The following is a 12,872-nucleotide window of genomic DNA, read 5'->3' on the forward strand; positions in this document are numbered from 1 at the left end:
ATGAGAGACAGATAGAGGACAGCGATTCTTCGCCTTCATCCATCTCCTGTTTTCAACAGGACTAGTGAAACACCATGGGCCTAATTGGACTAACGATTGGGCCCAGATAAGACCCGCGCTAATAAATAAATGAATGAGGAAATAAATGAATGAAATGAGCCCCGGTATGCTAATGCAGGCAATATGAACACTGCTCAGCAATGACGTCAGTGAGGCTGCGAATTCAGTGATAAGGGTTAATGCATATTTCAAAGTGTAGAACATTTTCCCCCAAGCACGTACAGAAATTGCAGATATACTAACACAAAGTCAAAGGATGAACACTGATGTTACCACCAAGTGCTGTCAGAACAAGTGTGCAGACTGCTTTGTATTACCAAACCAATGCAGACGACCCATTTATTCTTCTAGTGCAGATGGTTTAGCACCTTGTGCCTGGTCCTGGCCATGCCCTGCCCTTTTCCTGGACTGGCAGCGTGCGGTAAGATCCTAACCTTTATCGGTACGACAGGCCCTGCTGCTATGGACACACGCTCCACGTCTGATCCTTATGCCCAGGTTCCTGCATTCACCATATGCCCAACCGTGCCCTCACCTCCGCACAAATGCAAGCCCACACACACACCGAATGTATATGGACACACACACCCACACTGGCATGAGCGACACATCCTGACCTCTAGCTGTTCCACCTTGGATCAGCAGAAGGGAAGCCACACGCAGAGTGAGAGGGGACATCGGGGTCAAGGAGCTGGGTTTGGAAAGCAGCCACATTGTGAAATCTGCAGGTCCGACACAACTCGCCCAGACAGTCCGCATTATCTGGAAGTTACTGGTGTTTAGTCTGACTACTAAAATGGGAGAGAAAATTTGATTTAAAAAAATCAATCATAGTTTTTAAAAAATATAAAAACTTTGGCACATAATCAATTTCTTTTTTAAATTTTCCAGTACTGCAAGTACTACAAAGGTAATTGTTTTCAAATCTGGGGTTGGGGGGGGGGGGGTTGCAAGATGATTAAAAAGATAGAAAAGAAAAAAAGTCATATTTCTGCAGCTCATGTCTTTTTGAAACAGATAATGAATAGTTTCACGTTACTTAGAGACATGTCTCATAGTATATATTGCTCATATGTAGATATTATATATTATTATATATGTAGATATATATATTACTTCACTTTAAAGGCTTAAAAGCCAGAAATGTTAGAAATCACTGTACAAAGCTGTCATTGTCACAAGAGGACCATATTTACTGTAAACTATGATGACCAATGTCTTCTCGCAGCAGGAAATGTAACATTTGGAGGCATAGTGACATAAAATTCAGGGGGAAAATTGTTTCAATGCAACTTGGTCCCGTGGTAATTGTTGGAGATTTGGCCCTTTTTGATTGATTGTTACAGCCTGTGGCTTTAAAATGTGATGTGTTGTAGAAAAATTTTTGGCGAAGCTATATATCTTTGAACAGTAAAAATCATTAACATATTATTATGTAAGGGAACAGTGATAAGAATGCACTGAAGTGAGACACTTATAACCGGAAAGAATGGGCTGTAAGCGATTGTGATCAGTCTGGAACAGCGAGACAGCGATGATGGATGGAAAGTGGTCGGCTTAGAGGCATGAAGGTCACACTCGATGACAGTGTGTGTGCCTCTGTGTGTGTGTGTGTGTGTGTGTGTGGGTCTGTTTAATCAACAGACAAGGGAGCTGAGAGTAAGACTAAAAATACATTGTGTCTGTGTGTGTGCTTGCATGTGAGAGTGTGTGGTGTGTGTGTGTGCGCGTGCTCTCATTCATCAGTGGTGACAATACCATGTGGAGTTTGCCACTGTGCCCGACAAATTCAGCCATCACACACACGCACACATTCACACAAAACACCCCTGCAAAGGTGACACAAGCGCCCGCTAGCAAGTTTACTCATTGCAGTCAAGGGCACACCTGTGTCTGCATGTGTATGTGTGTGTATGTGGAAAAAAAAAAAGTCCACCTGGACACAACTAGTGTGACACGTCCTCGATCTTTCATCTATGAATCAAACCTAGCCTTTCCTCTTCTTACTGACCACAATGCATCTCTTTTTTTCTGTCTGGTTCTTCCTCTTTCTCTACATTTCCTGTCCTCTGAGGCTTACACCTCCCCTTGCTTTACATCCTTTCTTCTTTTGTCGTCATCCCCCTGCACTTGTCCTCCACAGTCTCTCTCTGTCCTCTCCTTTCTCTGTCACACTCCTTCTGTTCTCTGCTCGCTGTGATCAATTAGGAGACATTAGTCCCACAGATATTCCAGGTGACAGAACCTCAGGAGGCAACGTTCTCCTTCATCTCTCCTCCTTCTGCCTCCCCTCAATTTCTCCTCTCCACACCTGGCTGTCTTGTCACTCCTGCTCCTCCTCCCAGTCATCGCCCCTTCTTTTCTCGGCAGAGCAAACAACAGGCCTCGCTCCTCTGCTGTTTTCCCCCCGCAATCTCGCACTCTCATCCCTTACGGCGCCGACAGTGACATATCAGCCTCAGCCCTACTCTCCTCCTTCTCTCCAGTCATCTATCCTCCTTTCCTCTCCCCTTTATGTTCGGGTTACACGCTGACAGTGACGCATCTCCCTTCTTCCCCTCTGCCCTCCCTGCTCCAACTCTATTCCACCCCTTTCTTTTTTTTTTTTTTTTACTCTCTCTTTGCCTTCCTCTATCTCGCTCTCTCCAGGTTGCCGCTCACAATGACGGACCTGTCTTCCCTCCTGTATGCCAACCGTTCACCTGTATCCTAGCAACCACCTCTCCTTTGGCTCTGGTGCTCCATGCGGAGCAAGCAAACAAGACGCCGGGGGAATGAAGAACAAGCACTCTCGTTTATCCTCCTCCCTCCATCCGTTCAGTCATTCCTTCACATGTAAAGAGGAGGCCATACTCTGCTGGAGTTGGGAGCTAAACACTTTAACCAAAAATAGGACTGACTGTCCTCACATACAAATAAACTCTCTCTAACTCATACAAACACATAGGTACAGAAACACGCAGGCACACACAGCTGCGTGTTTTCTTTTTTCCCTCAGTTTTGTGTATCTATGCAAGTGTGTTTGTGTGTGTTTATCTCATCCCCATGGCTCCATCCTAACAGTCGGACATAGTGAAAAAGCTTCAAAGAGATAGCGTCTACCGTGCTTCTGTAGCATGCTGAGTCCTGCTTTTCTAAAAGCTTCTCAGGTAGTGCGCATACGTGTGTGTGCTTCTGGAAGATTGTCAGGCAATTTCTGAAGCTTTATTTATGGTCTTGAAAAATAAAAAAGAAGAAAAAAAAAAAATCTTTTGAAGGCCGACACGCCCTCATTGCAGCACAATCAGACACACATTGCACGCAGACGCACACACATCTTTGAGCTTGTTCTAAAGGAGTACTCGTACACACGTACACGCACTCACAAAAAGAAAAGTGCTGTTCAGGCACATGTGTCCTGGTGTAATTTATGAGTGGGCTCCTGGGCGGACGCCTCAAAGGGGTCCTCTTCACGCTGCATGGCTCTGGGTGCTCTGCACAATCCCCCTAGTGAGCGCTGGGCTCTCTAACACACACATAGCACACAAACAAGGTACAAAATCCCCCTTATGAGCAGTGAACTCTTCCGACTGAAACTCACTGCACGATTAACGCTACAAAAAGCTAGGTAAACACAAGGGTTTCAGGCTTGGCAGCACTGCTACAGCTCTGTTCAGCACAGACAAAACACCAGAGCAAAACATTCCTTTACAACAGCTGAAAAGGGGCCCCACAGTTAGCAAAAGCAATAATAACAATAAACTATTATTTCAGCTTTTGTTCAGCTTACCGAATTATAGCCAGTTGGACAATTAAGTTTGGTGGTGAAGCACTGACGTTTGACATACGATTAAACAATAAATGCACAGAAAGTGGAAGTTAGAGGAAAACTTATTAGCAGCTCCTGCTCCTCACCTACCCGGATTCCATTCAGAAAATGCTACATTATACAGTATATTCACACTGTATTTGGATAGAATGCTTACCAGTCTCTTTCTTGATATAAATACAACTATAAATTAAGTAATTTATCAGTATGGCTAACAAGTTAATACAATCAATTATTAAGACAGACAGGCACTATTGTCTACAAGTATCAGGCAAATGTTGCACTAACACTGATTAAAAAAAAACAGATAAGGCAGCAGTTATGTTCTCAGAAAGACAAATTTTGCATGATTTTCATAATTTGATCTTTATTTAACTTATCATTTAATCATATTAATAATATTATCAATTACATGTTCTATGATAAAAACATTTGTTTCATTAAAAGCCCCGTGTCAGTTCTATGCTGCAAATTGAAAAAAGAAGATAAATAAACTGTGGTTTTGGTTGTTTCTATGCTCCACTACATCCCCGCCCTCAAGTATCTGCGGGGAGGTGTTGTGAACTTTGGGGTAGTTGTGACCCTTCTTCCACTCAACAACCCCGGTTTGGTAGCTCCATATGTGGCTGTCCAGTGCAGTGTGACCGTGCAAAGCTCAGGAGAGGATGAATCTGTCTCTGTGCCCCCGGTGAGGGGCCTTGATCTGCTCTGGAGGACACACACCACTCTCAAGGGCATTTGGCAATATGGACACGGGAAGACAGGCACAGACTTGAGTGCACATTTGGACACATTCAGGTGAGCGAGCTGCGGGTGCACAAACTCTCTATGGATGGATAGATGGATGGTGATGTAGATATAAATATATATATATATATATTTATAAATAATGTAAAATTATATTAATAATGTATGTAGAGGTGATGAGGGGGTTGTTCTTTCTGCTGATGCCACTGTTTGCTAAGATCCCCCCATCTGTTGACTCTGGTCTCTGGGGTGAGAGGCCAATCAAGGGCTCAGTGACACATCTGCCTCCTCACACACTCACACACTCACACACACACACACACACACAAATACATGTTCTTTCTCTTCATACTGTCTCTCCTGTCTCTCTCTCTCACTCACACACACACACACACACACACACACAGACACACACACACACACACAAGTCTGCACTCTCTTGTCCAGTGAATGAGGTCAAGACGGAATAAAACCCATGCCCACACACACAAACCCCCCTTGTGTACTCTAAGCAGTGCTCTCTCCTTCCCGCAGATCCACCAGTAGACAGCCATCAGAATCTCCTCCTGAGGTGCTCTCCTCTGAGTTTCTGCCGTTCCTTTAAGTATGACTATTGTGTGTTGGCTCCAGATCAGTGAAAAACATCCACTTCCCTACTGGGTCTGTTAGGATTCCTACCTTGACTGATGCCTACTCATGGTCACAGCCTCAGTATGCTGCAGTTTATGTATCTTCCTGTCTGTTTGACTGGTTGTTTACTGATGCTGAGTGCAGGCCAGGGCTCCTGTTGAGTATGATTCTGACAGTGCAGCACAAGGCTACAGTGACAAAGCTCACGCCCCGAGAATCTGTTTTGTATTTATAAAAGGCTGTTAGCTTGACACTTTTTCAGTGTGTTCTAGGATGAATAAAAATAAGAGCAAAGTTCATGTATTATGGGGTCGGCGAAAAACAAACAGGGCTAACCAACCTGAAATAAAAGCGGTATTATGTGTGACTAAGCATGAGTTCATTCAACGGGTAATTCTGGTGTCTGTGTGTGTGTGTGTGTCAATTTATCTCTAAAATTCCCTTTTCCAACATTTTATTGGCCATGTGTATGTTTAACTCCCCATCAAATGAAACCCTCTAATTAAAAAAAATAAAATGTAATTAAATCTCTTCATGAATAATACTTGGTGCATGTTTACTTACCGATGAAGTAGGACAGTAGGATGGCCAGCAGGGCAGCAGCTGCGATGGCTGTCACGGCGGCACATTTCCAGCTGCAGTACTTGGACGGTTTCTTTAGCTTGAAGGCTGAACGGGAGAAGGTGTTTCTGGGTAGCAGGCGAGGGGGCGGAGAATACACCGTTCCCGAGGTCAGAGGGTAACCGGGGGAGGAGCTACTGAAGAGAGGGGTGGTCCCTGACGACGTCTTAAACAAGAAATGCCTGAAGATACCAAAAAAAAAACAAGAGAGAGAAAGAAAAGGTCATTATAAGGGAAGAAAAAGATGACAAAAATGTTTGTTATTTGTGGATTCTGATGCTGACATAAGTGATTAAGACGCTCTGGGAAGGTGAACGTGGAGCAGACACACCAATCTACCAATCACTCCAGATGACAGGGTCACATATGTGCAAGCGTCTGTCCAATTTCTCTGTCCGATGAACCCTTCCTGCCATTTGGGTTTGGACACCCTTGAACTGATTGTGTCTCCAATTCAGCCTGTTCCAGTCCAAGGTCTCTTTTTAACCTCCACCTGCTCTACTCTTCTATTTTTCTTCCATATCTCAGCTTTGGCTCCGTTCACCCCACTTACATTGTGCCTCATTTCTGCTCTAGATGGCTGCAGAGGATGCTGTCCCCCTTTTCCTGTCCTCATTGCCCTGGTGGGGTCAGAGCTCAGAGAGAGGATAAAAGAGGGATTTAAACCGTCATCCCTTTGCTCATATTACCCATTATCCTCTGCTATAGCTGCACCTGCTCACTCAGTGTGTCTCCTTTGCTACACTCCCTCCCATCCTCTTCCCATTTCCCATACTATCATTTTTCTTGACTCAATATAGCCCTGCTGCCACTCCACTCCTTCTCAAAGACATTTCTGCATCCTCAGGTTCCACAGCATCCCTTTCCTCTAATCATGTCTTCCATCATTCACTCTTAAAAGACATGAAGACTTTTTTCTGATCTGACCTTGAAGGAACACTGTTACCGTGGTAAAAAAAAACAAACAAACAAAAAAACGCTGTACTTAAAAACTTTTCAAGGTCAAAGTAAGAAAAACTTTTGGAACATCTTCATGACATCTTTCATGACACACACTCATGGCACAAACAGGGAATGAGGCGCTGCCCCTACACAGACTCCAGGTTGTATGACAGGAGAGAACCCTCAGGTAAGTATGACAGATCTGAGGAGGTGAGGTCACTCTATTGCCTCAAAGATGACTGAGGAGTTTTTCTCTGCCTGTCTTGTGGAACTTGCTTGTTTGTGTGTTTTCTGGGTGTGTGTGTGTAGGTGCGGATGCAATTTTATATCTATCTTTGTGAGTTTACGACCTTGGGAGTGAGTACATTCTTGCAAAGAAAGCACATCTTGTCTGGTCCTTTTCAAATGGCTGTTGAAGGCCGGTTCTAGTTTCAGGATTAAGGTGTGGATGTGAGGGTAAAGGTGTAATAGTAGTTTATCACAGCTTGGGTCTTATTTCCGTAGGTTTTGTCAATCATATGTATCAGTTGTGATAACCTATACTGATTGCTGAGACCTGAGGACATGTCGTGATAACAAAGTCTGACAGGGCAAGAAATGAGCGGTCAGACAATCAGACAGCATGCAAATTTGTCCCGTTTATGTAAAACTCAAAGTGCTAATAGGATTTAAGATTTGTGTTAGGAATGCAGTGTGCAGAGGAAGGACAAAGTATTCTTTTTGCTGATTAGAAGTCAACATGAACAAGTCCAGAGTCAATTCCTCTGTTTGTTTCAAGCTCTAAATGAGTCATTAAGGAATTAAGAACATTAGGTTCATTTTAATGCTGGCCCTCTATCAGCTAATGTTAGACAGTGGCAATTGTATATTGACTATGAAAGAGAACATTTAGGCTACCAGACCTTGGACATAAAGATTTCATTTACCATGCTAATTGTGCCTATGGCCTCAACTTCCTGTTCCTGTCTATTTTTGTTGATTACAACATACTCCTATATCTGAATGTGACAATCCAGGGTATCATGTTTTGTCTGTTTCCTGGTAATCACTGCTACATGCCCCTTTCTGTCCTGCTGAAAGTATTTACATTGTCAAAAAAAAAAAAAGAACGAGTTTCTTACAGTATATGTGCACTTTCTTCTAACATAGTGTTAACTCTTCAGGGAGGATATCAAGTCCTTCTAATTCAAAAGTCCAAGTCAGGAGTCATAATGTTAAAAGTCAAAGTTGGCGTGCAGTCTAAATTTGTCACCATGACTCAAGCCTGCCTCAAGACCAAGACATGTGATTCAACTATGACACGACTATGGCAGTATGTCAGATAGGGTCCTCACTCATAATATAAACAGGTATGTGTGTGTGCACAAATGTGTGTTAGAGCTCTGTTCTCTCCTCTGTAGCTCACTGTCTCTTTTATTCAGACTAGGCTAGTAGGAATAATAAAAACCCACCACTGTAGCTGGATTTCATGACCGCTATTTAAAATAGTCAGCCTGTCCTTAGAAGAAAAACGACAGTATAGATCGAAAATCCAGCCAGCAAAAATGACTAATAGTTAGGTTTGCGTGACACATGCCATCTAGTGGCCGTAGTAATTATGACCCACAGAAGTGACGCAGTTCGGATGACATCGATATAAGGTGACAAATTTCCATAATCGCAGGTGGCGGGTGGTGTTGATGGCTAGATAGATAGACAGATAGCAAAAAGTGAACTTGGCTGCAGGAGACTGCTGTTCACTTCTCATTTCTAACCCGTCATGCTTTGAACCGCGAGTCAGGACAGTTTTATTTTTAAAACCGTAACTATGATTGTCATGGTGTTTAATGTTGCCACCACAACGAAAGTTGCCTAAATGTAAGGAAATAGTAACTTTAGCCCACAACATCTTTCAAGTGATCATTTTAACCCAAACCATGATCTTTCCCCAACCCTAACCAAGTGGTTTTTGTTCCTAAACTAATCAGACCTTAACCACAGCGTTGCCACACAATTTAACATTATTATTTTTTAACAGTGATTTGTAATGGTTTTGGAAAGCACTGATAGAGGCTGCATATTAGAAAACACTCCTTCTGGAGTGCATGGTACTGTACAATCGACCTATGTGGTCGTTTAATTATGAGGATGTGTTAAAAATAGTGCTTGGCTGCACTTTGCTGCGTGGTCTCCTCTCCTTTTGATGTCTTTAATAACAACCGTTTCATAACAGCGTGTCTGTACATGTGTCTGCTCGTCTAAACACAGTTGGTGGAAACAGGTGATGTGTTCAGAGCATGGAGATATGGTTTGAGACCAGCACTCCACATTCTATCAATTATTCAGTCAGTCTGTGCTCTGTCTTTCACTTTCTCTCATCATCTCATGCAACTGATTGTTAGATTGGTATCCTGCTGGATGCTTCTCTTTTTCACCCTCCACCTCTTCTCTCCTTGGTCCTCCCCCATTACCTGTCAGGTAGGCTGCATGACACGGTGGAAAATAGGGGAAAGAGAAAAAAGTAAAAAAAAAAAAAAAAGTACTCTAGACAGATAGAGGCTGAAAGAGCGTGAGGAGATGGCACGCAAAGAAATATGAGGTTATTGTCTAAAAATATCAGCCTCTCAGTGTCACAGTCATCAATTTTAATATGCATGTATAAACTTACACGCTCCCAAATGCGCATAGCATGCATGTGTATACGCACAACCACGCACACACCCAAGGTCAACCACTGCGTGTCTCTGCGTCAACTCACTTTCACAGCCGTTGACGCACTCTGTGACGGCAAGGTCGGCAGTAATTAATTACAATATCCCTAATGTGTGCGTGAACACAAGGAGAGGGTGAGCTGGTGAATTGCCTGCATTCTATGCCACACAATGTATATGATTTGATGTGCTGGTATGTATTTGGGCGCGTGTACTGAATTCATTTCATTCTCCGGCTTTGTTGTTTGTGTGCAGAAGCGCCACTGTGAGCTTGGTGTGGGATGGGAATATGTCTATGGGCCATACTAATTACTAGTAGGAATGGAAAGTGTCTAATGTGCTCTGGGGAGGTAATTGACATTGATTTATGTTGCGGAGGACTATGGAGGGGTTCTATCATAGCAGGCAGCCGGCAATCTCAACTCTGTATCATTGGTTGCGGTGTGTGTGCTTGCCTTGTGTGTCTGTGTATTTGTGTGTGAATATTGTGGGATTTTTTGACAGTGGTCCAGCATGGAAACATCACACATAATTAGAGAGAGCTGACAGAGACCCCCCCTCCCACCCCCCCATCTCCTCCTCATTTTCCTCCCGAGCTGCCAGCAGCAGCCCCCCCTCCTCAAGTAGAACCATTGCATTACCTCGCTGTCATGCATCCTGTCTTACACATGCACACACATGCGGAACAAGCAAGCACTAACTCACACACTGACACACATTTACACAGACGAAGACACGGGAGCCGACCCACGCACAAACAATAAAAATTTATGTGGGTTTTTCTTTCGCGAGGTTGCCCCGTACGTGCTACCAAACACTTAATTTGCATCCACGCGGAGCAAAAAGTGACATGAGAGGGATGGCGGATGGAGAGGGGGGGGGGGGGGCTATAGATTAGAAGACAGACAGAGAGATGAAGGGGGGGGGGGGTTGTGTTTTCACTTCATTCAAACCCTGTTCCCCATTGAGAGGAAAGAGGACCTGGACAATTAACCACAGAACAGAGAGCATGCTGGGTAATTAGCAGGAAGTCAAAGCTCACATTCCCCTTGAGCGAACGGACACACACGCTTTCACAAGCACACGCGCACACACTCTTTATTTTCTCAGCTCTCGCAAACATGTGGTTGCTCAGGATAGCACTCTGAGAATCATCATCAGAGGTAGAGAACAATTAGCGGAGGTCGGCGCTGTATGGGGGTGACTGAAAAACGGTCAGATCTGAGAATGAAACAAAGGGCTCAGGGAGAGGAGAATGCTCAAGGATGTCGTCATGAGAATTGTTCCCCGCTACAATTGTAGGAAACAATAAAAGGCAGATGGATGCAGTATAATGGGTATTCATTTGTAAAGTGTTGCTTTGAAGAGGGACATGGAAAAAATTCTGAGGCCGGATGATGTTTGTAAAGAGAAAAATATCAAAGTCATCTAATGTTCTGGTATCTAGTAGTTTTATTTTCATATTAAATACTGGTGAGAATTTTTTATACATTAAAAATGGATGAGAAGTTCCTTTAGTGCTCAGAAAAAAATTGATATTTCAACATTACAAATTCTGTGATAATTTTGAGAACTTCATCATCTGTTGATGAAGTTCATGCAGTATCAGAACAGCTTAACTAAATAGACCTTATAGTAAGATTGTTTTCTGCTGTTTCTGAGATCAGATCAGCAATAAACTTTCAAACTCAAACATTTAGAGTTTTTATTAGTATTGCTGGCAACATGCATACCATTAACAGCATTCTCCATATATGTGTTAACAACTCAAATGTTTTTTGTGTTTCATGACACTTTAAAATGAGCCACTGACACAGTGCAGTTTAAAAATGGGAGCTTAGTTTGATACAGTAGTGACTCTGCGTAATAATATTGCATATTACATTTGCACTATATACTGTATGAATGCAAGATTATATCATTAATAAACCTTGCATGATGTTAAGTAGATCCCATATGCATATTACAGTAGCAGTTACAGGGCTGGACATGAATCTTTTCTCTGCAGCCTACTCCCTATTCTTCTTCTCGTTTACCTCTGCGATTCCCACAGGTAGCAGCTCCAAATCTGTCCCCACAGTAATGCATTTGAAAGTAACCTATAGCACCCCCATCACCCCACCCCGCTCCACCCTCCATCCAGATAAATTGAGATGCTGCAACGCTCTCAGTGATCTTATTTCTCCCCCAGAGCTGTGGCCCATGGCGTAGCGAGCAGGGAGTGCAGAGGAATGTCCTGAGATCATAGAGAGAGAGATTGAAACTGGCATCAGCTAGCCCGAGAGGCTCCAAGGGACCGATTGGAAATCAGGTGCTTTCTCGCAAAATGCTGGAACACATGTGCACACATGTGCACACGGAGAAATCCATTCTTTTTCTCTCTTTCTTGCTCACACACACACACACAGTGGCACCAGCCATCTATAGTCATTTATCTCACACCGGTAAATGTATCCATGTTCTACGGGCCCCAATTTCCCTCCTCTGCCTTTCTATCTTCTCTCTCACACACTCCCCAAAACAATCTCCTTCAATCACAACCTCTCTTCATTTCTCTTCCTCTCTCTCCCTATTTATCTCTCCCTCCTCTACCGTAAACCATTCCTTTCTATTTCCCCCTTCTCTCACTCTCCCGACTTTTATTTCTCTGCTATATCACTCCCCCCACTCCTCACCCCCCCCTCGTCTGTTTCTATCTCTCTCTTTCTCTGTCAGTCATCCAGGCCCTGGGGTGTTCTTAGGTGATCAATCTTCATCCTCTCAGCGCTGTCACGCTATCAGGTCAAGCCAAAACACACACGTGCCTGCACACATACAGTACATTTACTATAACCAGCGGACAACAAATGCCAAGATTTACATATGATCACAGTGGGGAGCATTCACAGTGAAAGAAAACACACGTGCTTGGATGCAAACGTACACACAAACGCACACAATCACGCGCTTGCACTCGCTCGCTCCGTCACATGCACACACGTGTGCTCATCATCTCCTAGCTGCTGGTTATAATGAGATGGAGGACGGGCTCTGCCAGCAGAGGGATGGTGTGACATTCTGGCTCTGCCCGGCTGGCTCTGACCCAGTCACGAGCTCCAGCAGCTCCAGCCAGCCCACCCAGCCTCCGCCATCGCAGGCCCAGAGAGGAGGGTCCAATCTGGGCTTGAGGGTGGAGCTGGAAACTCTGCTCTGGGCTCCATTTACTGCGACAGGCTCTGAGCCATGCCCAACCCCACCACCTGAACATGACCAAATACTGGCACTGCAGAGGGCTCAACAGCGTGTGTGAGTGTGAGTTTTTCCTTCATTTCAATCTGTAAAGATGGCAATCACAACAGCCCCTGTGAAAACTTTATTTTTATACTCCAAATCTC

The 12,872-nt window shown here is 43.9% G+C and overlaps 1 protein-coding gene across 8 annotated transcripts in view; it reads right to left on the bottom strand.

Annotated features, from left to right (window-relative positions):
* tenm2a (teneurin transmembrane protein 2a) overlaps positions 1–12,872 on the bottom strand; it is a 207,608-nt gene that overhangs the window by 39,678 nt on the left and 155,058 nt on the right. For all 8 annotated transcript variants that reach the window (XM_067598778.1, XM_067598779.1, XM_067598777.1 and 5 more), the window contains one exon: positions 5,810–6,048. In XM_067598778.1, the coding sequence (XP_067454879.1) occupies positions 5,810–6,048 (239 nt within the window). The remainder of the gene's footprint in view (positions 1–5,809; positions 6,049–12,872) is intronic.

The sequence above is a fragment of the Thunnus thynnus genome, chromosome 9 (assembly GCF_963924715.1).
Source record: "Thunnus thynnus chromosome 9, fThuThy2.1, whole genome shotgun sequence".
In the NCBI taxonomy this organism is placed as follows: domain Eukaryota; kingdom Metazoa; phylum Chordata; class Actinopteri; order Scombriformes; family Scombridae; genus Thunnus; species Thunnus thynnus.